The sequence below is a fragment of the Cygnus olor genome, chromosome 3 (assembly GCF_009769625.2).
Source record: "Cygnus olor isolate bCygOlo1 chromosome 3, bCygOlo1.pri.v2, whole genome shotgun sequence".
Taxonomy (NCBI): domain Eukaryota; kingdom Metazoa; phylum Chordata; class Aves; order Anseriformes; family Anatidae; genus Cygnus; species Cygnus olor.
The window spans coordinates 479,463-505,803 of record NC_049171.1 but is presented as its reverse complement, the minus strand read 5'-3'; the positions used below and the strand labels follow the sequence as shown (position 1 = coordinate 505,803).

At 70.9% G+C, this 26,341-nt stretch overlaps 1 protein-coding gene across 14 annotated transcripts in view; it reads left to right on the top strand.

Annotated features, from left to right (window-relative positions):
• Positions 1-6,267: 6,267 nt before the first annotated feature.
• Positions 6,268-26,341, top strand: part of DNMT3A (DNA methyltransferase 3 alpha) — a 46,830-nt gene continuing 26,756 nt past the window's right edge. For 2 of the 14 annotated variants that reach the window (XM_040552183.1, XM_040552180.1), the window contains exons 1-3: positions 10,726-10,985; positions 13,946-14,168; positions 19,679-19,783. In XM_040552183.1, the coding sequence (XP_040408117.1) occupies positions 14,100-14,168; positions 19,679-19,783 (174 nt within the window). In that variant the 5' untranslated portion in view covers positions 10,726-10,985; positions 13,946-14,099. Of the gene's footprint in view, positions 6,409-10,725; positions 10,986-11,228; positions 11,244-13,945; positions 14,169-19,678; positions 19,784-23,025; positions 23,162-25,299; positions 25,536-26,341 lie in introns of those variants that run through there. The other 12 variants (XM_040552187.1, XM_040552184.1, XM_040552188.1 and 9 more) reach the window with 10 other exon arrangements.

The window sequence follows — 26,341 nt, the reverse complement described above, 5'->3', positions numbered from 1 at the left end:
GGCGGAGCCGGTGCAGGGTCGCAGGGAGCGGCCAGCACGATGCTGGGACGTGGGGCATGGCCCCATCCCAGAGCCACGTGCGGGGCCCTGCGGTGCAGAGCTGGTCCCCAGCACCGTGTTCCCCGGGGGAATAGTGTGGGGAGTCAGCCTGGGAGCAGTGGGGATAACGCCATGAGCGGGGGGATAACGCCGGGAATGACTCTGGGAGCAATAGGGATACTGCCAGCCGTAATGGGGGAAAAACAGAATCACAGAATTCCAGAGCGGTTTGGGCTGGCAGGGCCCTCAGAGCCCCCCAGTGCCACCCCTGCCATGGGCACGACCCCTGCCCCCAGCCCAGGCTGCCCCCAGCCCCATCCAGCCTGGCCTTGGGCACTGCCAGGGATGGGGCACCCCCAGCTCCTCGGGGCAGCCTGCGCCAGGCCTCGCTGCCCGCAGAGGGAAGGATTTCCTCCTAATGTGTAACCCAAACCTGCCCTCTTTTAGCTTAAAGCCGTCATCCCTTGTCCTGCCACTTCCCTGCCTGGCAGGAGCAGGGCACGAGGTGTGAGGGTGGGAGCAGCGGGTGCGGAGCCTCGGGGCACGGCCGGGGAGCCCCGTGCAGGATCCCGCCCGCCCCCTGGGCCCGCTGCGGTCAACGGGAAGTGGAGGAAAAAAACAGCAAATGTTCCTCACATCGACTTTTCCTTTTAAAAGGGGGGATTCAAAACAAGAGGGAAAGAAGGCTCTCTTTTTCAAGAGAGTCATGTTTTCCATCCCAAAAACTGTCAGCAAAAGCAGAAACAAGGGGTGAAACCTTCTGATGAGTGAAGAGAGAGAATCAGGAAGTGTTTTGATGAAAAGCATCCTACCACCTCTGCCAGACAGAGGCAGACAGGCAGAGATGAGTAACCACGCGCCAGCTGTGCCTCATCTGCAGCCCAGATGCCCCCGGCCCCGCCGGCGCCACCCCAGCACCGCGGCCCCGCTCCTGGCCCCGCTCGCCGCCGGCTGTGCCGGAGGAGCAGGCACAAGCCTTCAGTCTTGAACACGACGTCTGCAGTTTGGGCAGCACTGAAGTATCGCATGTATTTATTGTCCTGCCGCACGTGACCCACGTGAGTGCAGCGGCGATGCGGGCGCAAGAGGAGGAGCAGTGCCATTTCCCTCGCCCCCGTGCGCAGCCTGCGCCGTCCCACCCGCGTGGCCGGCAGCACTTCCTTTCTTCTAGCAAACCGAAGTGCAAATCTCTTGAACACCAACTTTTTTGCTGCGCATCGAGCACCCACCTGGTGCCCACGTGTCGCGGGGCAGGCAGGTAACGCCTCGCAGTGCTGCTCCGGGGCGCTCTGCCTGGGTTCCAGCCTGCCCGCACGCGGCCCCGGCAGAAGTCACCAGTGAAAATATCAGTCACCATCTGGAGGGGAAAAACCCTCCGCTTCCCTTTTCTCTACTTTAGCAAAGTCAAAAGTAAGGCCGCGAAGGCGCGTGTTTCTAGGCAATGATTAACACCGAGGCGGGGAGGCACCGCGTCCCCTGGCAAGCAGCGCAGCGGGGCTCGGTACAAAGGCTGACTTCCCGGCGGGTTTGAAGAGCTCCGACCGGTGAGGGCTCAGCCGCTCGTCAACAACACGGCGAAAGCCACAAAGCCGCACCGGCCGCTCACTGACTGTCCCTGTGAAGCTGCCCTGCTGACGGCGCAGTGGGGCACCAGGGTGGCTTTGTCCCTGCCAGGTCCCCGTTCCCACCCGTGGGTGCATCTGCTGTGCCCGCACCGACCTGCAGACACGCGTGCACCCAGCTACACCTACATGCAGACAGTCCTGTGTGGATCCAGGCCTGTATGTAGATACGTGATGATGTACCTGCATCGGGCTGTCCTTACATGCAGATGCACCTCCACGATGTACCTCCACGCAGAGGTCCCTCCGTAATGCACTTCCGTGCAGATGTACCTGCACGAGGCACCTCCATGCAGATACACCTCCATGCAGATGTCCTACACACAGCTACACCTCCATGCAGATGAACCTCCATGATGTACTTCCATGTAGATACACCTCCATGCAGATGTCCTACACACAGATACACCTCCATGAAGGTGTACCTCCATGATGCACCTCCATGCAGATGTACCTCCATGCACATACACCTCCACGCAGAGGCACTGCCCACAGATTCACCTCGGTGCAGCCATACCCACATGCATGCAGCAGCTGCTGGCGGTGCACGCCGGGCCCCACGCACAGCCCCGCTCGCTGTGCACCGGTCGGCGCACTCCCTGCTGGCGCGGCGCAGGCGGCCTCGTGCCGTGCGGAGCTGTGCATGCCCGGGCTGCTGCTCGCTGCTGGCCGCCGGCCAGCCACGCCGGGTCCAGTCACCTGCAGTTTTGCAACACAATGAGAGGGAAGCCGCAGGGGCCGCAGAAAGGAGAGGAAGGGTGTGCCAAGCAGCAGAGCAATTAGGGTATGGCTTCAGGATATGTTAAAAAATTCCTACAGCACAGCAGACTCAGACGGGGAATGGGAGAGGGAGCGCACGTGCGTCAGCCGCAGCAAAGCCCGGCAGGGTGCTAAAGCTGGCGCTCCCAACGCACCTCACCACAGCGGTGGGAGCCTGGGGAGAAAGCTGGGCGGCCCGAGTCAGAAAACAAATGCTGAAGCCTGGGGCAGGGATGGAGGTGGCCCAGGAGGGCTTGCGGGGACACCGGGGAGTGCACCAGGGTCAGCGTGTCTGCAGGCGGCCGGAGCAGGCGGCTACCGCAGCCCACGCCAGTGCCAGCATCCAGAAATAGCAGCAGCGCAGCACCGGCGCAGCTGGGGAGCCAGGGCTCGCGCCGAGCTCGGGGCTCCGCACCACAGCAGCTCCGGCAATGTGAGCGGGGACGTGAACTGAAAGGAGCAAGCGAGCTGCCAGCCGCCGAGGAGACCTGCAGAGAGGGAGTGACGGCGGCTGCCGGTTACCAGGGCACATGCTTCTGTTGCAAGATCATCAGTGGATAAGAGGGCAGCCTGGGGCACATTAAGCATCTGGAAAAATACGTTTTGCCGGGGACGAGATGCCGCATTGTTTGCGGAGAGGGCACAGGGAGAGCGCAGCGAGGCCTTCACCTGCCTCACAAGGCTGCTGTGTGTCTCGGGAACGGGGCGAGTGCAGTTGTGGGGATTTATTCGGCTGATAATAGCTCCCTGGCACACCTCCAGAGCAGGGGCTTAGCAGGCTGGGCGCGCCGAGCCAGCGAGGCAGGGGCGCTTACCCCGGGGTCCCAGGCTGCGAGCTGGCACGCTGCGCTGCCGGGGGGCCCCGAGAGGCGGCACAACAGGGGAGATGGGGCAAATCCCTTATCTCAAATACTTCAGAGATGACACACCACCGCTCAGGGCACCCATTGCTCCTCCTTGTACCTGGAATCATCGCAGGGAGATGCCCAGCACAGCACAGGGGCCCTGGAACCGTGGCTGCAGCCGTCCCATGGCATTGGCACTGCTGCTGGCCTGGCCACGCACTGCCCACGCCGTGCCACAGGGCTTGGCCGGCTCCAGAGCCACGGGCACCGGTGCGGAGTGGCACCGTGGGCTGCTTTGGCTGCGTGCAGGAAGGTGTCGGTGGCACCAGCACCCAACCCACAGCATCCTCTGGGATGGGGACCAGGGGCCAGAGCATGTCGGAGTGAAGCAGCGTGCCAGCCCCTGCACAAAGCGCCCGGAGCCCTTCCCACAGCACCAGGGAAATGAAAGGGCCCTGGCTTGGAAGGCCCCATGGTAGCGACCGCGCTGCCATAGCCACTCAACAAAGGGAGGTAGGACAGCGCAATTCTGGGCTGCAAAATGCATGCAATGGTTCAAAAGGCCCCTCAAAGTCACGGTGGCTGCCACTGCGGGGACCGAAGTCGTGCTGCCTCTGTGGAGACATGGCAGGGGGACCAGCAGGGTCCCAGTGGAGCAGCCAGGGGCACCGCGGCACCGCGGCCCCTGCAGGGCCAGCACGAGGCCAGGGAAGGCATCAAGAGCAGAGTGGGTGCGCGGGGCGGCAGGGGGCCAGCTCTGCCCTCCTGCATGGGACGGGGGGCAGCGGAGGGGCCGCGCCGTGCTCGTGTCCCTGCCCAGCCCCAGACACGGGCACGCGTTCAAGAAAGCTATTAGAGCGCGAGGGAGAGAGGGAGCAGCTTTCCCCTGCAGCAGTGAGCAAGACGGTCATATTAAGTCAGGGGAATGTAACATTAATTATTATTATTAATTAATGTCTTATTTTACAGTGCCCCCATGTGCGCTAGGCGCCTTCCAGCACTGAAGGCGAGCCTGGGTCCCTGCCTAAAAGGGTTTGTCTGGGCTGCAGCCTGCATGGCACAGCCGAGCCCCTCCGTGCCCATGCCGAGGGCTGTGGGGCACTGGCGCTGGTGGCCTGGGACCTGGGCATGGCCCCTCACCAGCCCCATGTGGGAGGTGGGGGTGCTCCCTGGCCCCCTCCCCAGCCCTGTCCAAGGGGCAGCTCCCCAGCACCCGCTACGGTCTCCACGGCCTCCCCAGACACACCAGGCTGGAGGCTGTGCCCAGGGAACCCACCCCGCTCCCCCAGGGAGCACGGGCGTTCCGGGGGGTGCCAGGCTGCAGCCTTCTCCCCCAGCCCCCCACGTTCCCCTTTCTCTGGTACAAGGATGGTCCACAGCCCTCTGTGGCTCTCCAGTGCTCCCCCACCCTGTCCCTGCAGAGCCCCCTGCGCGGTGCGGGATGCCCAGCGCGCTGCACTGAGGGTGCCCACGCTGGTCCCCACTGGGTGGGGGGCAATGACAGTGCCCACGCAGAGTCCGGGGGCTTTGCCCCGGTGGCTCTCGCCTCCACCGCTGCTCCCGGCAGGTTGATCTTGGCTCTCCGGCCCCTACCCAGCACCCGTGGCATCGCCGGCAACGACAACCCCCAAGACACCTCATGGGTGTTTGCACACCTCAAGGCAGCCTAATTGCTGAGTCGTTTTGTGCATCTTCTGCTTTAGAGCCTCCATGGTGTGTCTGTGCCCGTTATCTGGCCGCCAGCACACACACAGAGGGTGCTCAGGTCCCCACATGGCCCCAGGAGCCCCCCGGGCACCTCTGGCCAGGACAGAATAGGGCCAACGTGGGGTGCTGGGGCGTGGGGCGTGGGATAGGGGTGCTCAGCATGACTGCCCAAAGCAGAGGCACCCAGAGATGTCCCCAGTGGGTCAGGGCTCAGTGGCACTGGGGGACCAGGGACACACAGTGCCCCAGAATTGCATGGCATGGCACAGCACTGCACGGCACCACTCATCCCCACCGGCATGGCTTGGTTTGGCGCGGCGCTGCATGGCTCGGCACAGTTCAGGACTGCGAGATGGCTTGGCACAGGCATGGCACTGCACAGCACCATCGCTCAGCACCGCACTGCTCAGCACTGCACAGCTGTGCATGGCTTGGCACAGGTCATCACACCGCACGGCACAGTTCTGCACCGCACTGCATGGCACCGCACTGCACGGTTCGGCTCTGCTCGGCACTGCTCAACACGGTTTAGCCCTGCGTGGCACGGCTCAACACCCCGGCTGTGCGCACGCTGCATGCACAGCACCCATGGCCCCGCTTGGCTTGGCCCTGCTCACACCAGCACTGCACGGCCCGGCACTGTATGAAGCCCCTTGCCTTGGCAGCAGCCTTTCTAGCTCGGCATTGCATGGCACGGCTCAGCTTGGCGTGGCACGGCCTGGTGCTGCTCAGAGCAGTGCTGCATGGGCTGGCACCGCTCAGTTCCACCCAGCACGGCTCGGCGCGGGTCAGCACTGCTGGGCTCAGCCCGGCTCAGCGTGGCTGTGGTCCAGCTCTGCACGGGACTGCTGGCCTTGGCTAAGCTTGTCCAGCCCTTGCAGGACGTGGCATGGCTCGGTTTGGCTCAGCTTGGCTTGGCCTGGTCCAGCACGGCTCGGCGCGCCTTGGCCTGTCCTGGCTTGGCACCACACACCGTGCAGTGCCTTGACCCAGTCCGGGCCAACCCGGCACTGCTCGGCCTGGCTTGGCACCGCACCAAGCGCACAGCACTTGACTAAGCTTGGCTTGGCCCAGCACGGTCTGGCTCAGCACGGCTTGGCTCGGCACATCTCGGCACGGCGCAGCACGGCCGGATCACGCGCCGGCGCGGCTCAGCCGGGCGCTACCCCGCGCTGTCCCGGCGGGGCCCTGCCGTGCCGTGCCGTGCCGTGCCGAGCCGTGCCGAGCCGTGCCGCGCCGTGGCGGCGGCGGAGGGCGCTAGGACCGCGCGGCGGGCGGCGGGCGGGCGGCTCGGTGCTGCAGTGGAGGCGGCGGCGCTGCGGGAGGAGGCCTCGCCGGGCAGCGCAGCGGCGGCTCGGGGCGGCTCGGCGCGGCTCGGCGCGGCTCGGCGCGGCTCGGCACGGCTCGGCACGGCGCGCCGGGCCCGCACGGCCCAGGTAACGGCCCCGCGGCGGCGCGCGCCCGGCTTCCCCGACCCCCCCCCCCGTGGCCCCCCCCGCCCGGGACGGGCACCCCCCCGGTTTTCCCCCCCCCCCCCCTCCCGTTGGCACGGCTCGGCACGGCTCGGCCCGCGCGGCGCCCCCAGCCCCGTGCTCCCCCCCCCCCCCCCCCCCCTCCCGCTGCCGGCGGCGGGGCCGGGCGGGCGCGGAGGAAAAGCAGGAAAAGATGGCAGCGGCCGCCCGGCCCCCCCCCCGGGCCCCCCCTCTCCCCCGGTGTCCCCCCCTCGGCCCCCCCCCGGGCCCGTCCCCGCCCCGCCGGGCGCCGCCGCGTCCTTGAGCGCCCGGGCGGGCGGCTGAAGGGCAGCGCCGGGCCGCCCCCGGCCCCGCTCCCGAGCACGGCTCGGCACGACTCGGCTCGGCTCGGCACGGCGGCGGGGCCCCCCTGACCCCCCCCGTGTCGGTGTTTTTTTTTGTTTGCTTGTTTTTTTTCCCTCCTCCTCCTCCGCTCCCCCCCCCCCCCCGCCCCGTTCTCCCCGTCCCGGGAGCATCGCCCCGAGTGGGGGAGCACGGCCCGGAGGGGATGGGGACGGGGCAGGGGGTGGGGGATAGGGACGGGGGATAGGGGTAGGGGACGGGGGATAGGGGTAGGGGTAGGAAATGGGGGGATAGGGGTAGGGGATGGGGGATAGGGGTAGGGGTAGGAAATGGGGGATAGGCTTAGGGGATGGGGATGGGGGATACGGGTTGGGAATGGGGGACAGGGGATAGGGATGGGGGATAGGGGTAGGGAATGGAGATAGGGGTAGGGGATGGGGGACAGGGGATGGGGATGGGGGACGGGGACAGGGGATGCCCAGGCTGGAGCAGGGGCTGCGGGCAGGCCGGGAGCTGGGGCTGCTGCTGCCTGCGCCCTGTGCACGCCGTGCGTCCTGCCTGTGCCCTGCCTGTGCCCTGTGCGCCCTGCCTGTGCTCTGCCTGCACCCTGCCTGTGCCCCGTGCACCCTGCCTGCACCCTGCCTACAGCCTCTGCGCCCTGCCTGCACCCTGTGCGTCCTGCCTGCACCCTGCCTGCACCCTGTGCTCCCGGTGCTCTCTGCCTGTCCCCCTCCTGCCTGCCCCCTGCCCCCTGCCCATCCCCTGCCTGCCCCCCCAGTCCCTGCCTTCCCCCCGCACCCCCTTACTGCCCGCCTGCCCCCTGCCCCCCCCCCATGCGACCCCGCAGCCCCCAGGCCCAGCGGAGTTCAGCCGGGTGCTTGGTGCCCGCGGAAAGTTTCTCTTAGAGGAAAAAAAAACACACAAAAATAAACCCAAAAACCAAACCCACGCGAACTAAAAAAGCAACCGCAGAGCGCCCCAGGGCTGCAAGCAGGAGGGGGCCGGGAGCAGCCGGGCCAGGGCCCAGCAGGCGCCCAGGTGCCCGGCCCCTCCGCGGGCACGGCTCAGCTCCGCGCTCCCTTTCCCCTCCTCTCTCTTTCTTTTTCCTGTCTTTTTGGGTGTTCGTGCGTGCGAACCTGTGGGCAAATGAAATTTTCCTCTTCGCTCAGTTCCTCTTTCTTTATTTCTTCCCTTTGTGTGACGTAGACGGTGTCACCACGGGATTGGTGCTCGGTGCTGGCAGGGCTGCACGGCGTGCGGGGTGGCAGGAGCCAGCGGTGCCGCGACCGCCCGGCCCCGTGGGGCGAGCAGCGGGGGGCCTGGGCCGGACCCCCCCGAGCACCCGTCCCCGGGCCGCGGGCGGGCAGGAGAGCGGCCGGTGTGACACCAGGCGGCGGCTCCCGGCAGCTCCCGCGCGTGCAGTGGCCTTTTCGTGCTGAGTCAGCTCGAAACTTCCTAGCAGGAGCCTCTTTTCGCAAAATGAAGCGCCCGCAGACATCTCGAGGAAATAAGGGATGCCTGGGCGCTTCCCCGGCTGCCGGAACGCGCTGTGAGCGCAGGGCCGTTCGGGAGAGCCCCCTGGGTCGGTGGGTGCGGGGTGGCCCCCGCCTCGCCGTCCGGAGGAGCCACGACGATGCCGGGGCTCTGAGAAGTCTCCGCGGCCGCCCCTTCGCCCCCGCCTGCCCCGGGCGCGGTGCTGGCCCCAGCCGTCGCGGGCGGCCGCTCGGGGACCTCCAGGTGCTGGGTCTCGTGCGGGTATTTTTAGGACGTGCATCTGCATCTCTGCCCGTGCCGGCCCACGCGCTCTGCCCGCGCCCTGCTGCCCGCGGTGCCCCAGGAGGCCGGACCCGCTGGCACTAGCAGCAAGTGCCGGAGCTGGGTGGCAGGGTGGGCACGCGCCTGGTGCACACGTGTGTGCCAGGTGCCCACCTGCCCTGCCCCATGGCGGCTCCGTGGGTACAGAGATGCCGTCCCCTCTGGTTCGGTGCATGGACCTGCATGGACCTTGACGCCAGGGGCTGGCCTTCGCCATTGCCACATGCACAGCGCGAGGACAGGAGACCTTGGGGCGTGCTGGGCCAGCTCCTGCACCGCAGAGCACGGGAAGCGCCACTCCTGCTGGGCTCGTTCTGCTCGCCACCCTTCCCAGTTACAGACTCGTGCCCAATCCCCAGTTCCCATCACCCGGTTCCGGCTCCCAGCCCCTGCTCTGGTGTCTGCTCTGTGTCCCTCTGCCCGGCAGAGGCTTTCGGCACTGCCCGCCGCTTTCTGCCCACAAAGGCACTTGCTCACTGTAATCAAATCATCTCTCAGCCATTTTTTTCCGATAAGCCAAACCCATCGAGCTCTGTGGCCGTGAGGCATTTTCTTGGCTCGTGAGCCTGGCCGTGGCCCCGTCTTGGCCCCCTCCAGGCTTTCACCGTCCCGTCTGCAGGAGGGGAGCGGGGCCAGAGCCATGTCCTGGTGCTGGTGTCCCCAGTACATGACCGTCCCATGGGCAGTTTCGTCTGAATCCCGCCTTTGCCAGCGTCGAAGCTTTGCAGGATCCGGCCCTGTTTAGGCCTGCAACTTGTGTTTTAGTTTGCTTGCAGCGTGGCTTTGCAGTGCACGGCAGTGCACCGCTCCCCAGGGAGCAGCGCAGTGTGGTGCTGGGCAGTGCATCGCTCCCCGGGGCACAGTTATGTGCGCTGCAGCACAGTGCAGTGCAGTGCATCACTGCCAGGTGTGCAGTGCAGCGCAGTGCATTGCTCCCAGGGGTGGTGGATTGCTCCCCAGGGTGCGGCATGGGGCAGCACAGTGCTTCCCTCCCTGGGGCGCAGCTCAGGACAGTGCATTGCTCCCCAGGGTGCACTGCCTCACCCCTGGGGGTGCGGTGTGGCACAGTGCAGGCAGTGCAGCGTGCCCCAGGGCGCAGCGCATCACTCCTGGGGCGCAGCTCGGGGCAGTGCATTGCTCCCTAGGGTGCAGCTCAGGACAGTGCAGCGCTCCCTGGGGTGCAGCGCGGCGCGTTGCAGCGTGGAGCAGTGCATCACTCCCTAGGGTGCAGCTCAGGGCAGAGCATCGCTCCCTGGGGTGCAGCGCAGCGTGTTGCAGCGTGGGGCACCGTGTTGCTCCCCGGGGCGCGGCGTGGGGCCGGTTTGCTGGTGCCACCCTCCCTCCACCCCTGCTGTGTTTTTGGGAGCGGAGGGGCTGCCACCTCGTGCTACGGAAGCCCCTTGCGGGCAGTTCCTGGAGGCTGCCCCACACGTCGCGGCAGTGGCCGGTTCCTGCGCCCGGCACGTGCCCCGCGGAGCGGCGCGGTCAAATATTTAGCCTGTAAGTTATAATTACGGCGGGGCGCGGGGGCCGTGCGCGCGGATGAGGTCAGCGCCGTGCCCACGACGGTGGTTTTGCTGCAGCCATCTGTCGGAGCCGATGGCACGGGAGACGCCGTCACCGCTCGCCCCTCGGCTCTCCGCAGCGCCGCTTACTTTCGGCCGGGATCTGTCCCCGGTTCCCCCCAGCGCGGGGGGCTGCGGGAGCCCCCCCGCCGTGAGTCAGGGGTGCCGAGCAGCGGGGGGCGGCGGAGGGGGGGCGTGGGTGACTCACGGCCGCGGCTCCCGTCCCTCTGAGTCAGCCCCGAACTTCTTCCCCGGTGCCGGGGAGGGGGAGGAGGAGCGGTGACTCAAGGCGACGACAATAAGAATACTCCGCTGCGGCACTTGTCGCGGGGAAGGGGCTTGGACGGGGTCCCTCGTGCGTCCCCGGCGCGGCTGGCGGCGGGGACGCGCGGGGGCCCCCGGCCGCGCCCGGTGGGTGTCGCCGCGCCGGGGACGCTGCGGGGAGCGGCGCGGCCGGGTCACGTTAGGACAGGGCGCACCGGGGCGCGTCCCGGCGGGGCCGGGGGGGGGGGCGCGCGGCTCGGGGCGGGGGGGAGCCGGGGAGGCGCCTCCGGCTCGCGGCGTCTGGGGCCGGCGGGAGCCGAGCGGCCCGGCCGCCGTCGCCTAAAATGGCTGTTGGGCTCCTGCGGGCTGCCGGCGGGAGCTGCGGCGTCCCCAAATAAAGGCGGGTGCGGGTGCGGGCGCGGGTGCCGGCGGCGCGCATCACCGCAGGTAACCTACTTCCACCGCCTCTGCCGCCGGCGAGCGTGACTCCTCCGTGCGGGAGCGGCGCGGGCTGGGGCGAGCGATTCCCCCGCTCGCCGCCGTCACCGGTGTAAGGTCAGCCCCGGCGATAAATAGGGAGGGAGGCAGGAGGGAGGGCGGCGAGTCCCTCCCCGCGCCTCGGCGGCGAGCGCGGGCAGCCCCGGCCGGCGGCGAGCAGCGGGGCTGCGGCCCCCCCGGCCCCCCCCCCCCCCCGCCCCGCACCAGCCGAGGGGATGCCCCGCGGGGTCCCCCCCGCAGCCGGCGGTGCGGGAGCGCGGTGACGGCGGCGGTGGCCGTGGCCTAGCGCGGGGACGACGCGGCCCCGGCCCGCGGGTAAGAGCGGGGACGGCGGCGGGGACCCGGCGGTGGGGCTGGGGGCGGGGGGGGCTTGGGGGGGCCCGGTGCCGCCGGCTTCTCCCCGGCTTTGTTCCGCGTCCCCCCCGCCCTGCGGGTGCCGAGGGTTTTGTACGCAGCCCAACTATTTTTAGTGCGCTCGGAGACCATGTTTGCTGGAAGCGAATCAAAGCCTGCGAGCTGGAGATTTTTCCGCGCGAGGCTGCGCACAGCGCGGGCTGCGGGCATGGGGGTGCCCGAGCCGGGGGGCTGCGGGGGGCTGCGGGGGTCGTGCCCCCCCCGTGTGGGCTGGTGGGGATGGGGGGGACGGGATGGGGGGCTGCGGGGGGACTGAGATGGTTTTGGGGGATGCGGGGACGGCGTCTGCAGCGGCGCTGCAGGCGGGGACCCGCGGGGAGCGGGGGACGCTGGGGACATCGGGGACGCCAGCAGCCTGCGGTGCCTGCGGGCCCCGTGGGCATGGGGGGTGCAGCCCGGGGGGGACGGGGAGCCCCTGCTCCGGAGCTGCGTGGGACGCGGCCGGGTGTCCCCAGGTGTTCCCCGGCAGCACGTGGCCTCCCGTGCCCGCGGACGTGGCTTCGCCCTGGCACCGCGCAGCGGGGAGCGGGGCTGGGGGCGGCGGGGGCACGGGCAGGGACGGGGGCACCGCCAGCCCTGGGATGGCGAGGAGGGATGTGAGGTGCTGTGCCGTGCCGAAATGTGTGCCGTGCCGTGCCGTGCCATGCTGGGCAGCGTGCCGTGCCGTGCCGTGGTGCCAGCGGTGTGGCAGCTCCGGGACAGGCACCTGAGGCGGCGACATGAGGGTGCGCGGCGCTGCTCGGTGCCAGCCCCGGCCCCTCACCAAGGGGCACCAGCCCCAAGGTCGGGGTCCCCCCGAGCTGCAGGGAGGGGAGCGGCGGGGCTGCGAGCGCAGGGCCAGCTCCGAGGAGCTTGGCAGAGACCAGGCGTGGGTAGAGCCTGTGCTGCAGGGGGCTCGTGGGGACACTGCCCCAGGGACGGGGACAGGGACACAGGGACGGGGCTTCCCCGTGGAGGCTCCCTGACAGGTGGCAAAGGAGGGGCCGGGGGAAGCCCTTCAGGCTGTGTGCAGGCGGCAGGGGACACAGCATGCACCCCCCATACTGCGCCCCCATCCTACACCCCCATCCTGCACCCCCAGACCCCATCCTGCACCCCACACCCTATCCTGCGCCCGCACCCCGCACCCCCACCCTGCAGCCCTGCCCCACAGCCCCATCCCGCACCCCCAGCTTGCCTCCCACCCTCCCCACCCGCGTCCCAGCCCCAGGCACGAGGGGCCGGGGGGCTGAAAACGGGGGGCCGGGGACAGCCGAGCCCTGCCCCAGCCGCCCCCTACCCCCCCCGCCGGCCCCGCTGCCCCCAGCCCAGCACCCCGCGCTCGGGGGTGCCGCCGCCGGGCCCGGGGGAGGCTGCGGCAGCGGCGGGGCCCCCGCTCCCCCCCGCAGGCAGCCCCGCGCCGCAGGCAGCCGCGGGGACGGGAGGAACGTGCCGGGGTTTGAGTTTCTGTTCCTAGAAGCAGCAGCCCTGCCCGCCCGGCAGCCCCCCACCCTGCCGGCTGGGAACGAGCTGCGGCTGGAAAGCTCTAGAAACAAATTGCAGCTCCGGTGCCAAAGGCAACAGCAGCCTCGGCCATGGCTAATGCAGGCAGCGTTTTCCATAGCAACAGGTGCTGGGGCTGACGCCTCCGCCGCAGCCCCGCGGGGCCCTGCCTGCGCCTGCACCCCGCTCCCTGCACCCCACAGCCCGTGCCGTGCACCCCGCGCCCCGCACCCTGCACCCCATTCTGTGCATCCCACACCCCGCACCACTCACTGTGCACCCTGCACCCCGCACCAGGCGCTGTGCACCCTGCATCCCGCAGCCTGCACCCCACACCCCGCACTGTGCACCCCGCACCCCACATCAGGCACTGCGCACCCTGCAGCCTGCACCCCACGCTGTGCCCTGTGTGCCCTGCACCCTGCACTGCATCCTGCGCTGGGCATCCTGCATCCTGCACTGTGCTCCCTGCTCTGTGTGCCCTGCAGCTCCTGTGTGCACCCTGCGCTCTATGCCATGCACCCTGCACTGTGCACCCCACACCCCGCGCTGTACACCTCGCGCTGTGTGCCCTGCGCTGTGCACCCCATGCTGCGTGTCCTGCACCACTCATGGTGCACCCTGACCCGTGCTGCACACTGTGCACCCTGCAACCCCACACTGTGCACCCCCATCCCACACTGTGCACCCCCATCCCACACTGTGTATCCCACATCCCACACTGTGCCCCCATCCTACACTGCACCCCCATCCCTCACTCTGCACCCCCATCCCACACCGTGCACCCACCCCACACTGTGCACTCTGCGCCCCACACTGTGCCCCCACCCCACGCTGCACCCACCCCACGCTGCACCGCACACCCCGCAGCACGCACCCTGTGCTGCGCGAGGCAGATCCCGTGCCACATGCCCCACACCACGCGCCCTGCGCCGCGCCCCGTGCGCCCCGGTGGGGCCGCAGCTCCGCCGCCTGCCGGGGGCGACGCCAGGGGGCACGGCCCAGCCCGGCTGAGTCAAGGTTGCGGCGTGTTAATAATTGCTGGGGGCTGGGGCACGGCGGGCGGGCGGGGGGCGCGGGGCTGGCGCTCCCCCCTCACCCCATCCCTCTGTTCCCCGCAGGGCAGGAGGATCCCGGCAGGCGCAGGGGCTGGGCGACGGCTCCCGGACCCCTCGGCGGCGCAGAGCCGGAGCGCGGCGGCAGCGGGGCCTCTCCTGGTGCTGAAGCGGTGAAGCTCCCCGGTGCCCGCCCGGCCCCCGCCCTCCGCGCCCCACCATGCCGTCCAGCGGCGCCCTCGACGCCAGCAGCCCCGTGCCGGACCGCGAGGCGCTCGACACGCACAAGGTACGGCCCCGGCACCGCGCGGCACAGGGATGGGGGGGGGGGGGGTCTCCTGGCACCACGGCCACCCCGTCTCTGTGGGAGCCAGGCTGCGGGGGGCCCCTCCAGCCGCGCTCCCCCCTGTGCTGCTGCAGCCTGGGAGCGCGGAGCTGGGCGGCGCAGGGGGGTGCGAGGCTGAGCCGCGGCGGGGATTAGCGGGGATTGAGCTATTTCTGGCAGTGGGGAGGGGAGGGGGGCGACAGGCAGGCTGCTCCCGCCCTGCCGGGGGTGCGGGTGTCCCCCGCTTTGGGGCATCCCCTGCTTTGGGGTCGTGGCAGTGGAGTGGGAGGGGGCACGGGGCGTGGGGCGGTGGGAAGGGCACGTGATGGGGCAGAAAGGGGGGCGTTTGGGGACAGGAGGGGACGACTCACTTGTGCTCAGGGCTCGCTGGGGTGGGGAGAGCAGCCAAGGGGCAGAGGATGGGGTCATGCGTGGCAAGCTCAGGGACGTCGCCAGCTCCCTGCTGCCGGCCAGGATGAGCTGCAGGTGGCCGCTGCCATGGGCCAGGCTGACTGCCCTGCCACCACGGGGGGCTGAGGCTGTCCCCGTCCCCGTGCAATTCACAGAGCCCCCAGCCATGGTGCCAGACCCGGCTGGGGCTCCCCACGCTGGCATTGCCGGGCTGGGCTGTGGGTGGGTGGGAGGTGTTCGCCCGCCTGCCGTGGGGTTTAACCCAGCTCCATCCCCATGCTCCCCCCCGTGAGCTATGCGGGGTGAAGCCGTGCTGCAGCCAGGCGGCACGCGGTGCGCGGCTGCGCTCCCATCACTGCGCCGTGCAGGGGGCTCCTGGCCCCATGTGGAGGTCCCCGACCCCAGTACATGCCCCTGCTGCTGCCAGAGGGTGGCTCAGCCCCCAGGGAAGCTCTGCGCCCATCCCAAATCACCCGGTGCTTTGCCACGGTGCTGTTCCAGCACTGGGATGGAGTGGGGCCGAGCAGTGGCTGCCAGAGCAGGCAAGGGGCTGGGCAGGGGCTGCAGATGTAGGGGTTGTGCTGGGTTTGGGGGTGCCCAGGGATGGTCCCCCGCCGGACCCAGGCGTTGTGGCAGCTCTGGCCGTGGCCTCGGTGCTCCTCCGTGTCCCCGCAGCACAAGGGCCAGCCCAAAGCTGGGTGGCTGCTCCCTTCGTGGCAAAGGCATCGCTCTTCCTCTAGGAAGCAGCAGCGTCCCCGGGGCGCTGGGGACACGGCCTGCCCTGGTCACGGCGTGGGGACTGGGGCAGCTGGCCAGCTGGACGCCGGCCTGCCGCAGGCAGTGCGGGGTTGGGGTCATCTGAGTTCCTCCGGGCTCCCTCGGCTGTGGCGGCTGCGCGGTGCCTCCCGCTCTGGCAGGAAGGTGCCCCCACCGTGCCGGTCCCCTCGCCGCGTCGGTCCCCTCGCCGTGCACCCGCTGCAGCCATCGTTCCCAGCCGCCGGACGGGGAGACCCGTGTGTCCACTTGGAAAGCGTCCAGCGCGTTATTGGCACAGCTGGGCGTCGGGAATAAATAATGGGGGAGATCGAGCGCTTTCTGCTCCTGTGGGAGGTCGCGGGGTGTGAAGCCGGAGCGGGGCCGCGCGTTCCTCGCAGGTGACCGGCACCAGGAGCCGCAGCGGGGAGCTGGCGCCGTGGGGCTGGGGAGGAGGCGAGTGTGGGGCCGACAGCTGGGGGGTGCTGCATGCGGCACGGGGATGGATTGGGGTCTCCGTCCCCTGCCGGGCTGCAGCACGGTGCTCACTGGCCCGTGCCATGCCAGGGACAGCTCACATGCCCGCAGCCGTCCCCATCCTTCAGGCCAGCAGCTCACCCCGCGGGACCCCGGTGGGGTGACAGCGGTGTGCTGGGGCTCTGCCTTGCCATCTGGGGTCCCTGAGAGCCCCCGGGCTGGACGTGACCACGCCAGGCCGAGCTGTCCCAGCCTGACCCCGCCGGGATGCGGCACCACAGGCGGGGAGGTCACCTCTGCAGGAGGGACACACGCTGCCATGGGGCCAGGCCATGCCGGTGCCATCGGCGCCGTGCCAACGAGGCTTAGCCAGGGGCTTCCTGCACCCCTGTTCCCCTGCCCCACCAGGCTGCTGCCCCCCCTGCCGCTGCCGGCCCCGCTGCAGCCGGGAGCTGGGACCCGGCGGCGCTGCAGCGGCAGCACTGCGTCATGCAGCAGCTCTCCCCTCGGAGGTGGTTTCCCTCCGGGTTGTTGCTTGGCAGCGGCGGAGGAGCGCTGCGCCGCGCTGCGCCGTGCTGCGGGGACGCGCCAGGCTCTTCAGCGAGCCCCCGGGGAGATGAGGAGCAGGGTGATTTATGGGGAGATGACTCAGCTCCGAGCAGGCTGGAGGCAGCGAGGGGCTGCAGCATCAGGCGGTGGGGGCGCAGCCCCCGGCTCTTTTTGCCAGCACCCCCTTGCTCTGGGGCTGCATCCTTGCGCCTCCTTTCCCTGCCTGGCTTTTCGGGGTGCAGGCGCTGCCCTGGGGGTCCCTGCAGCCCCCTGGTGCTGTGCCAGACCCTGTGCCCCCAGCCCAGCAGTGCAGGGATGGTGCTGAGCCCCACGGCGGGGCTGCCCCACACTTACAGGGCCGGGCAGAGAGCGGTGGGGCCGGCTCGTGGGGTGCACGTGGGGGCTCTCCCTGGGGTGGATCCCCACCACCCCTTGCTGCAGCATCCCTTGAGCCAGCGTGCAGCAGCGCTGGGAGCGGGGTGAGCCCTCGTTGAGGCCCGGGCTGAGCACTGAGGCTGGGGGGCTGCCCTGTGGTGCTGGGGGGCCCTGCGCATCCCACCTCTAGCCGCAGGATCTGGCCACTGCTTTCCCCAGCAGGTCGCTGCGCCCAGCACCGCCTCGCTGGGCAGGCATCGCTGCCACAGGGCTGCTCCGTGGTGCCCGGGCTGGGGGCACTGCAGAGACCCCTCCCCGCAGGACACAGCAGCACCCCCCGGGGGGGAGAGGGCACTGCCTGGGGGCCCTGCGAACTGCACCCGCCCTGCACCCTCGTGCGCGTGGCTCCGGCACAGCCTGGGGCTCGCTTTGGGGATTGCAACAAAGCCTCAGCGCCGCTGCTGCTGCCCTGGGGGCCGCGCACCCCCAGCAACCCAGGGAGCCTCCCGCAGCTCGCTGTGCACCCTGATCCCACGCCGCAGCAGGCCTGGCCGGCCGGCACGGCCCGTGTGCCAGCAGCGCGCCTGACACCCCGCTGTACATTTCCCTTACATCCAGCATAAACACGGCCGCGGCCCAGCTCCCAGAGTCTTTGGCCCGGCCAAAGTCAGCACGTGGGCACGGAGCGGCTGCCCAGAGGGACGGGTTTCGTGGGGCTCGCCGTGCCCGCGGCCTTCCCGCTGCCGGGAGCACGTGCAGTGCTGGGCGAGCGGGCCCCCACGTGCCAGCACCGGGGTGAGCGGCCCCATGTCTGCAGCACAAGTCCCCGAACACTCGCGGTGCCGGGAGCTGCTCGTTCCCACCGGGGGCCGGCCAGAAATCGGCCTGACTGCCGGGATGGGCGCCCACCGCTCCGGGACCGCCACGGCCCCGCTCTCCAGGAACGGAGCTGCGTGCCCGGGGGCGGCTCCAGCTGGGACAAAGTGCAGCGCCGCGTGGTTTGGCAAGGCGCGCTCCCGCGGCCGCGGCCGGGGGGGCTGAGCTCCGCTCCCCCCAGCCACGGTCTCCCCGGCACGCTCCTCCCTGGCGCAGGCGTTGCACGGGGCCAGAGACACGGGGAATGAGTGCCTGCAAGGAGCTGGCTCTCCCCAGTCCCCCGTCCTCTGCTGGGGACCCTGTGGCCCCCGAGGCTGGAGCTGGCCTGGCTGGGAGCGCTGTGAGCCCTGTGTGCGCCTGTGCTTGTGCCAGCACCAGGTCCCACACTGACCCCAGTCAGTGTGGGGCTGGCACAGACCAGGGAGAGATCCCAAGGGCACGTTTGGTGTTTGGGGCCAGCATGGCACAGACGTGACCGGTGCCAGCGCTGCAGCCGTGGCGTGCTGGTACCGTGGTGGAAGGAGAGGGGCTTCAGGGGGAACAGAAACCCGTGGGCAGCTCGCGGCGCTTCTGCAGACCCCGTTCGGATCCGGTGCCGGGACTGTGCTCAAACCGCGCTCCTGACGTCGTCCTTGGACCCGTCCCAAAACCTCCCGATCGGCCGCGTGGAGCTCCGAGCCCCGGGCAGGAGCCCCCCGGGTGCTGCAGAGCCGTGCCGCGGCCCCTGCCCACTCTGCCCTGGCTTCCCGGCTGTGGTGCGGGGCCAGGGCAGGGCCGAGGCCAGGCAGGCTCCTTGCACACCCACCCCAGGTGCTGTGCAGGGCTGGGGGGGATCTCCAGGGATCCTAGATGGGCTTCACAGCCTCCGAGTCCCTGGCCTCGCCATGCTGGAGCCAGCCACGGTGCTCCGAGCCCTCTCTCCATGCCCGGTTTGGGTCCGTGCAGGGGACGTGGGCCTGCAGGGGGGTGGCTCAGAGCAGGGAGCTGCTTCTGGACACCGGCCCTGGGGCACGGCACATGCCCCCCGCAGGCTGGGCCCCGCTGGGCAGCCCCGCTCGGCCCGTGCAGGGTGCCACCGTCGGTGCCGCGGGCACCAAACGCAGTGCCCGTGCCGCGAGCAGCCCCCAAGCAGGAACGCGGCCGGGGCCGGGCGAGTGCAGCTGGATGTCGGAGCTGTCTGGCTGCCAGCTCCCATCCCCTCCCCGGCCTCTCCCTCGCCGCCCCCCCGCCGGCCTCTCCGCCTTCCCCGCTCCCCCCTCTGCGGCCTCTTCCTGCCTTGGCCGCGGCCGAGATCTTCTGGGGCTCAGGTGAAACGCTCCCCGCCACCGTGGGACGCGCCGGGCCCCGCCCTGGCCCCCGCCGCCGCCTCGGCCTCTCCGGGCACGGGCACGTCCCCCCCCGGCTGTGCCGCGGTGCTGGGCACGGGCAGACGGTTCCTTTCCTGGGGACGAGCCCAGAGGGGACCAGGGAAGGGGCCCCCAAAGCTCTGCGGGTGGTGGGGAAGAGCAGGCGGCTGCCTGCGTGCTGGCTCCTGCGGCCTGCCCGTGTCCCTGGGGGGCCGAGGGGTCCACACAGCCCTGAGTGGGGTGTGGGGGTTGCAGGAGCCCCCAGCCCCACACGTGCAGGGCTCCGGCAGGTTGTGGGGGCTCGCGCGTCCCCCCCAAGTGGCGGCACTGCAGGCCGCACGGGGCAGGAGCGCTGCAGCCCCACTGCATTGCCAGGCCGAGGTGCCCGGCCCCACGGCGGTGCGCCCAGCCCCATGGCGAGGGCTGGCCCCAAGCCCTGGAAGAGGTCCTGCTCGCCCTTCGAGCCCTCCCAGTCGGGGGAGTCGTGGCGGGTCCCAGCCTGGCCCCCTAGGAGGAGCCAGGCTCATGCAAGCGAAGCAGGGCCAGCACAAGGTGCCCTGCGTGCCATTGGCACCCATGGGTGCCAGCGAGCCCAGCACCAAGCAGGAATGGAGCCGTGACCAGGCGCCCGGTCTGTGCAGCCCCAGGGCCGGCAGCGTAACCGTCCTCTCTGTCTCCGGCTCGCAGGGGGAAGAGGAGCCCGAGGAGAACCAGAGCAAGGAGGAGAAGCAGGATCCGGGGACGCCCATGAGGAAAGCCGGGCGGCCCGGGCGGAAGCGCAAGCATGCCCAGGTGAGCGCGCGGGGGCGAGGCGGGGGCAGCGGGCGGCCCCCCGTGGGCGTCCCGCACCGGGCGAGCTGCTCTGCCGCGGGACTACGGCTCCCGACGTGCCGCGGGCCGGCCCGCCTCCCTGCGCCAGCCGCGTGCCTCCGGCCGGGAGGAAAGTCCGAGAGCGGCGCAGCGGCAGGAGGGAAGTGTGTGTCCCCCCCCGGCAGAGCCCTCCCTGCCGCAGCCCCAGCGCCTCCCCCTCCCCGCGGCCCCCGGCCAGCTCCTCCTGCCCTGACAGCGCTCGGGGTTCGGCACCGCTTTGGTTGTGGCCCCGCTGTGCACTTGCTCCCCGTGCGGGGGGCTGGCAGCCCCGCTCCCCCCCGCCAGCTCCCGGTGCTGCACAGCTCTGGGACGGCCCCTGGGGCTCGCTCCAGCAGCTGCAATAACAAGGGGAATGTGGCTGCCCGGAGCCCAGCTCCCTGCTGGCTTCCCCAGCTCCCACGGCGTGGGCGATGCCCGCTGCCACGACCCCGCACGCCCCAGCCCCGCTGCAGCCCCTGTCCAGGTGCCTGCATCTCATGGGTGCGGGGCTCAGCGAGCTCCAAGCTGAGCAGCGCTGCTGGGCAGGATCGCGCCGTGCTGCGTGCCGAAGTGCTGCACCCAGCCGTGCCGGGCAGGGCTGTCCCCACGTCCCTGCTCGTGCCGTCCCTGCACTCCTGCCCAGGCAGGCAGTCGAAATGGCTGCCCCAGGGGAGCGGCCTCGCGGCGCTGCTTGCGCAGGGGAAGGCACGGGGCAGCGCCGCGGGGCTCGCCGCGGGGCGGTGCCGCAGGGGTGGAGGGGCCCAGGCAGCAGCAGGCCCTGGTGGGGCACCGGGTTTGGGCACCCTGTTCCAGCAGCACTCGAGGTGGTGGCTCTGTCCTCACGAGCGGTGGCACAGGGACACGTGGGCACGTGTCGTGCCAGTGGGCACGGCTGGGGAGCGCGTGGTGGCAGACCCGGTGCTGGGGTGGGAAGGGACCGGCAGAGCTGTGCCAGTCGCCAGGTACCCTGGCACCGTGGTTCAATGCCTGGGGCAGGGGCAGGCGTTCCTCTGGGTGCCACAACCCCACCGGGAAGGCACACGGACCCCTTGGGCGTGGGGCTGGTGGCGAGGGGCACCAGGGAGCCGCCGCTGCTGTCGCAGAGTGCACGCATGGCTGCGGTGGGGTGCGTTGGCACCGTCAGGGCCTCGGGGCACCAGCACGGCTGGGTGCCCAGCCTGCACGGGCAGCGCCCCGTCCCTGTCCCCGCACCCCCACGGGAGGTGGGGGGGGACAGAGCTCCTGTCGGGCCACCCGTGGCTGGAAGCCAGCAGTCTTATGGGGAGCACATGGAGACAAGCAGGGACGGGGAGCGTTTGCTGCTGAAAAAACTTTTTGCAAAGGTTTGCGGCTGTGAAAAGTTTTTATTCTGTGCTCGGACACGTCCAAAGTCTCAGTGGGGCTGTGGTGGCCTCGCCTGGTGGGACCATGTGTGGGGCAGGCGCGGTGCGAGGGGGAGCAGTGGGGCGCGGGCCGGGCCGGAGCGCCGGCTATAAATACAGCGGGTGGGAGGTGAGCGCGGGGAGGGCGGGGAGCTGTTGCGGTGGAAGAACAATACTGGCACGGGGACAAATGGGGAGAAGCCGTCCAGGAACAGGCCGAGCCTGGAAACCGGCAGGGTTCTGACCCTCGGAGGGGGCGACCCTCGGAGAGCCGTGGGACAAGAGGTCCCCGCATCCAGCCTGGGGTGCATCGGTGGCAGCGGCAGTGCCGCGACGCCGGGCACCTCCTGGTGCCCGGTGTTGGGGGCTGGAGGTGGCACGAGCCTGCAGCGGCCCCGGCTCCGAGGGGGGTCCCCAGGCACCCGCACGCCGTGCCCGCTCTGTGCACCGCGCGGCCAGCGGCTCCGCTGCAGAGAGCGGAGCTGGCAGAGCCCTGCGGCCCCGTGGCTGCCCGGGCAGTGCCAGGAGAGCGCCGCTGTGCTTGGGAAAGCCCCGGCTGGGTGTGGGTTGCTATAAATATCCTCCCAGCTGGAGAGCCCCGCGGTGCCGGCTCCTGCAGCGAGGCCAGGCCGTGACCGGAGGAGCTGGACCCGGGTGGAGAGGAGCCAGCGTGCGGTGTGGGGCGCTGGGAGCGGGGGTTAACCCCTGGGGGCCGGCCGAGGGGCCCCGGCCCCGGGCTCACGCTGGGCAGACGCTTTGCAGAAGGGTGCTGAGCACCCCCACGGCTGGTGCACCGCTTCGGGACGCAGCAAATACGGGGCCTGGTGGGGGTCCAGGCACCGAGGGCTTGTGCTCCTGGCTTGCTTATCGCAGTGTGTCGGTGGGGCAGGGAGCTCTGCCCCGGCTCCCCAGCCCAGACGGGACTTGGGGGGACGTGGGGCGCAGAGCCGGGAACCCGGCGGAGGCTGTCCGGGGGGGGGGGCGGGAAGCCCTTCCTGCAGCTGTAACCGGACCTTTTGTTTTTCCAGGTGTTCGGAGGTATTTTTCCCGAGGGGTGACGTTGTCAGCCAGGTGAGCAGGGCCCGGGGCAGGGAGGCTCTGCCCCAGCACGCTGCTCCCAGCGGGACCATGCAGGAGGCCCCCGCCTGGCTGGGGACCCTGCGGGGACCCAGCTGGGGCCCCTGTGACGCCCTGCGGGGACAAGAACCACGGCGTATCGGTGTCGGCACCAGCTGGCAGGCCGTGCCGTGCCATCCCCTGCTGTGCCGTGCTGTTCTGAGCTGTGCCGTGCCGTACTGTGGGGAGCGAAGCCACCTTGAGCTGTGCCGTGCCGTGCCGTGCCGAGCGGTGCCATGCTGTGGATCTGAGACCGGTGCCCCAGGGGGGCTCTGCGGCAGGACACCCCCAGACAGTGTCTCCATGGTCGGCGCTGCGGGCAGCAGCGACTCCCAGGTGGTGCTCAGCCGGCCGGGGGAGCGGGCAGGAGCCGTCTCAGGTGCCCTCAGTGCGTGCCCAGCACCGTCCTGGTTGCGGTGCATGGGGGTGGCAGAGCAACGCCATCCCCTGTCCCCCTGCAGGGACAGGTCCCCGGCACAGCCCCGGCACCGCGCGTGTGCCCCGGCAGCGGCGGGGCCGCGCCGCTCCCGGCAGAGCAGCGTCCTTGGCGGGGGCCCAGCGGCTGTGCGGAGGGGAGGGGAGCGCAGAGAAAGGCAGCGCTTGTTCCCAGGGCCGGCCGGCGTGGAGGAAGCGGGTGGGTGGGAAGGAAGGCAGTGCCGGCCGGGCCAGGCCTTCCTCGGGGGACGGGGACGGGCGCCGGGGTGGATCCCCGACCCCTTCCCCTGCGCCTCCCCGGCACGGCAGCAGCGATGCTTGAGCGGCAGCACCAGGACGTGCCGGCGGCGCGGGGGCCTGGAGAGCCACGGGGCCCATCCTGACCCAGGTAGGGCTGCAGGAGCGGTGCCGGAGCCGGGGCTGGCCCAGTGGCACAGCCCCCCTTGCAGGCACGGAGCAACGCTGCCGTGCCACAGCATGCTGGCTGTGTGCCGGCCCTGCTGCCTCTCCCACCCCCTGCGCCCCGCCGCGGGACCCCGGACCCTCGCCAGCGCCTGGCTCGGCTTCGCACGCGCTGGGGCAGGAGGAGGGGACGTCAGGTCCTGCGGGGAGGGCATGGCCCTGACGCTCAGCCCTGCCCGTGCGGTCACGTCCCGGGAGGCCGTCGTGCAAGGGAGGCCATGATGAAAGGGAGGCCAGCATGCAAGGGAGGCCGTCGTGCAAGGGAGGCTGTCATGCAGGGGGACATGGTGCCTGTCCCGCCCTGGGCTAAGCCCCCAGCACCCCCCGGTGACACGGCGGGGCCCTCCTGCCCGCCCAGCCTTCCTGGCATTGTCCGCCAGCCCCACGCGGCCCGCAGAGCCCCTGCCCGTGGTGGGTGCCATGCTGGCGGGGGCCGGGGGCGGTGGGCGTACGGTGACGCCAGCTTCCTGCAGCGGAGGCGGGCAGGGGGCGGCCGTGCCCGCGGGAAGGGCTGCGGGAAGGGCTGCAGCACGGCCGGGAAGGGGCTGCCAAGGGAGGAGCTGGAGCAGGGCCAGGGCTCCGGCGCGGCGCTGGAGGCGCACGGAGCGGAGCGGCCGTGGCTGCGTGGGGAGGGGGCGGGCGGCCAGATCCCGTCCGGGGCGCAGCGGGGCCGTGCCGAGCCCCCCGCGGCCCTGCCTCCCGCCAGCCCGTGCCGCCGCCTAATCCAAACCACATTGGTCGGCGCTTCCCGTTTCCTCCCTGGGAAGCGCACGCAGCCCCTTGCATTGTTTTCGGCACGGCAGCCAGGATGCGGCCCCGAGCGGGAGGCGAGAGCGGGGCTGGGGGCACGCACGGCAGCGGGGACGGGAGGCTGCGGACCCCAGGGGCGGGCAGCAGCCGCCACGGCCATGCAGGGGGATGGCAGCGTGCAGGGAACAGCGGGAAGCAGCTGCCTTAGTGCCCACCACAGGGCCTGCTGCAGGGACGTGGGCCCTCAGCTCGTTCCCGTGCCTCCCCTGCTCGCCCCTCTGCCTTCAACCCTTTACAGCGGGCACAGGAACACAATGCAGCTCCCAAACCCTGCTTTGATTTGCGCCGAACCCCGCTCCGTCCCCCTTCTGAGCTCTTTGCCCCCCAGCAGCTCTGATCCCCTGGCCGCTCCGAGCCGTGGTGGTTCAGGTGGTGCAAAGGTGGCAGGGGGACGTCCCCCTCACGCTCAGGGGGAGCGGGAGCGTGCGCCACACAATCACTTCCAGACCCCGCGCGAGGCTCGTGTGCAGGCACCGACCCCTCGCGGCTCCCCCTGCTCCCCGGCGTCTCTCTGTGGACGTGGCTGCATCCAGCCCCGTGGAGCCGCCCGGGGCACGGCACCATGCTGCTGGCACACCTTGGTGTCTCCACAACCCTGTCACTGCAGTCCTGCGGGTTCCAGGGAGCCTGCGCGGTGGCCGTGTGCTGGGCTCTGCGAGGTTTGTCCTTCAGCCTCGTCCTGCTGCGCGCGCCCTTGCTCTTGTCCGGGCTCTCCTGCGGCACAGCGCAGCGAGCCACCTCCGCCCTGCCGGTGGCACGGGCTTTCTGCTAGGCCTGGCCACGGCCGCCCTGGGGACCGGGCTGTGCCTGGCCCGGTGGCCGTCTGGCACGGGGAGAGGCTGCCCGGCGTCCCCAGGACTGGCAGTGGTGGCTCGTGTGTCCCTGGTGCACGGGCACGCGGTGTCCTCGCGCCCCAGCACAAGTGATGCCGTTGCTCCAGGGGTTGCCGCGTTCCTGGGAGCAGTGGGAGCGGGACCACCCTGGCTCCAGCTGCCCCCCCAGCACTGGCACTGCAGCGGGGCCCGTGCAGCACAAACCCTGCACAGCGTGGAGGCCCTGGGGAGCGCTGCCCTGCATCCCTGAGCCCATTGCTGGTACGGCTGGCGCTGCGAGACCCCGCCAGGGTCCCCCCGGCACCCTGCGGCTGCCCCCCCCCGCCTCTCCAGCCCCGTTCCTCCCCCTGCGGGTTGCCGCGGGCTCGTCCCCTCCTTCCCGGCTCTGCTGGCAGGCTGTGCGCAGCTGCCTCCCCGCCTGCCCCGTCCTTCCCCGCCGCCCTCTCCGGCCGCGCTGCCTGCGCCGGGGCTGGGGCCGGCCGCGAGCGGGTGAGCGAGCGGAGGAAGTGACTGCGGCAGCGGGGCCGGCGGCCGGGCGAGCAGGAAGCGCCCGCCGTGGGGACGCCGCAGCGAGGAGCGCGGCAAGGAGGCGCCTGCGCGCGGGCGGCCGGACGGGGGTCTGGGGTCTGCACGGCCCTCGGCAGGGGATGCACGATGGTAAGCGGCATGCGGACCCCCTCGCCCCCCCCGGCAGGCCTGGGGAGGGGGCTCCTGCGCCCTGGGGGTGGCTGGGCCGCGGAGCTGCGCTGCGGGCGAGCGGGTGGCAGCGGCAGTGCAAATGTGGGGTGCGTGGGAGAGCAAAGGCCCCTCCGTCACCTGCCGGCCCCCTCGTGCCCCCCAGGCCTGGGCTCCCGCCCCACACCTCATCCGAGGCGCCCCCCCCGGGGGCAGGGGAAGGGCGCGCAGCGCAGCCCGGGCACCGTGCTCACGCCAAGCCTGGCTGGCAGCTCGGCATTTGCTTCCTCGCCGCCTGGCTCCTCGCCACCGAACGGTGCATCCTGGGACGTGTAGTTCGCTGGGGGGCAGGGGGAGGACGGTGCCTGCCGCCAGCTCCCCGCTGCGCCGCCCGGGCCCTGGGCACTCTGCCCCTCGGCACCGCAGGGACCCTGAGGTGGGCGCTAGCAGCGGCTCAGGGAAGGTGCCGGCGCACCGCCCGTCCCCCCAGCACTTCCTGGCATCGCTGCCACAGAACCGGGGGGCTCTGCCCCGGCAGGGCAGGCCCAGCTGGGCCATGAGCAGGCCTGGGGCCTCCTGCTCCGTCCCAGGGCTGTAGCAAAACTGCTGCGGCTCCAGGCCTCCTGCAGAGCTGGCGCTGCGGTGAGAGAGGCGAGCGCAGGGCTCGGGGTGCACAGGCTCACGGAGGTGAGCGTGGAGCACAGGAAACAGCCGGGTGCCACCGCCTTGGCTCAGGGAGGCAGCGGCAGCACCCGTGGGTGTCAGCCCTCGGGGAGTTCGCCCGCCCG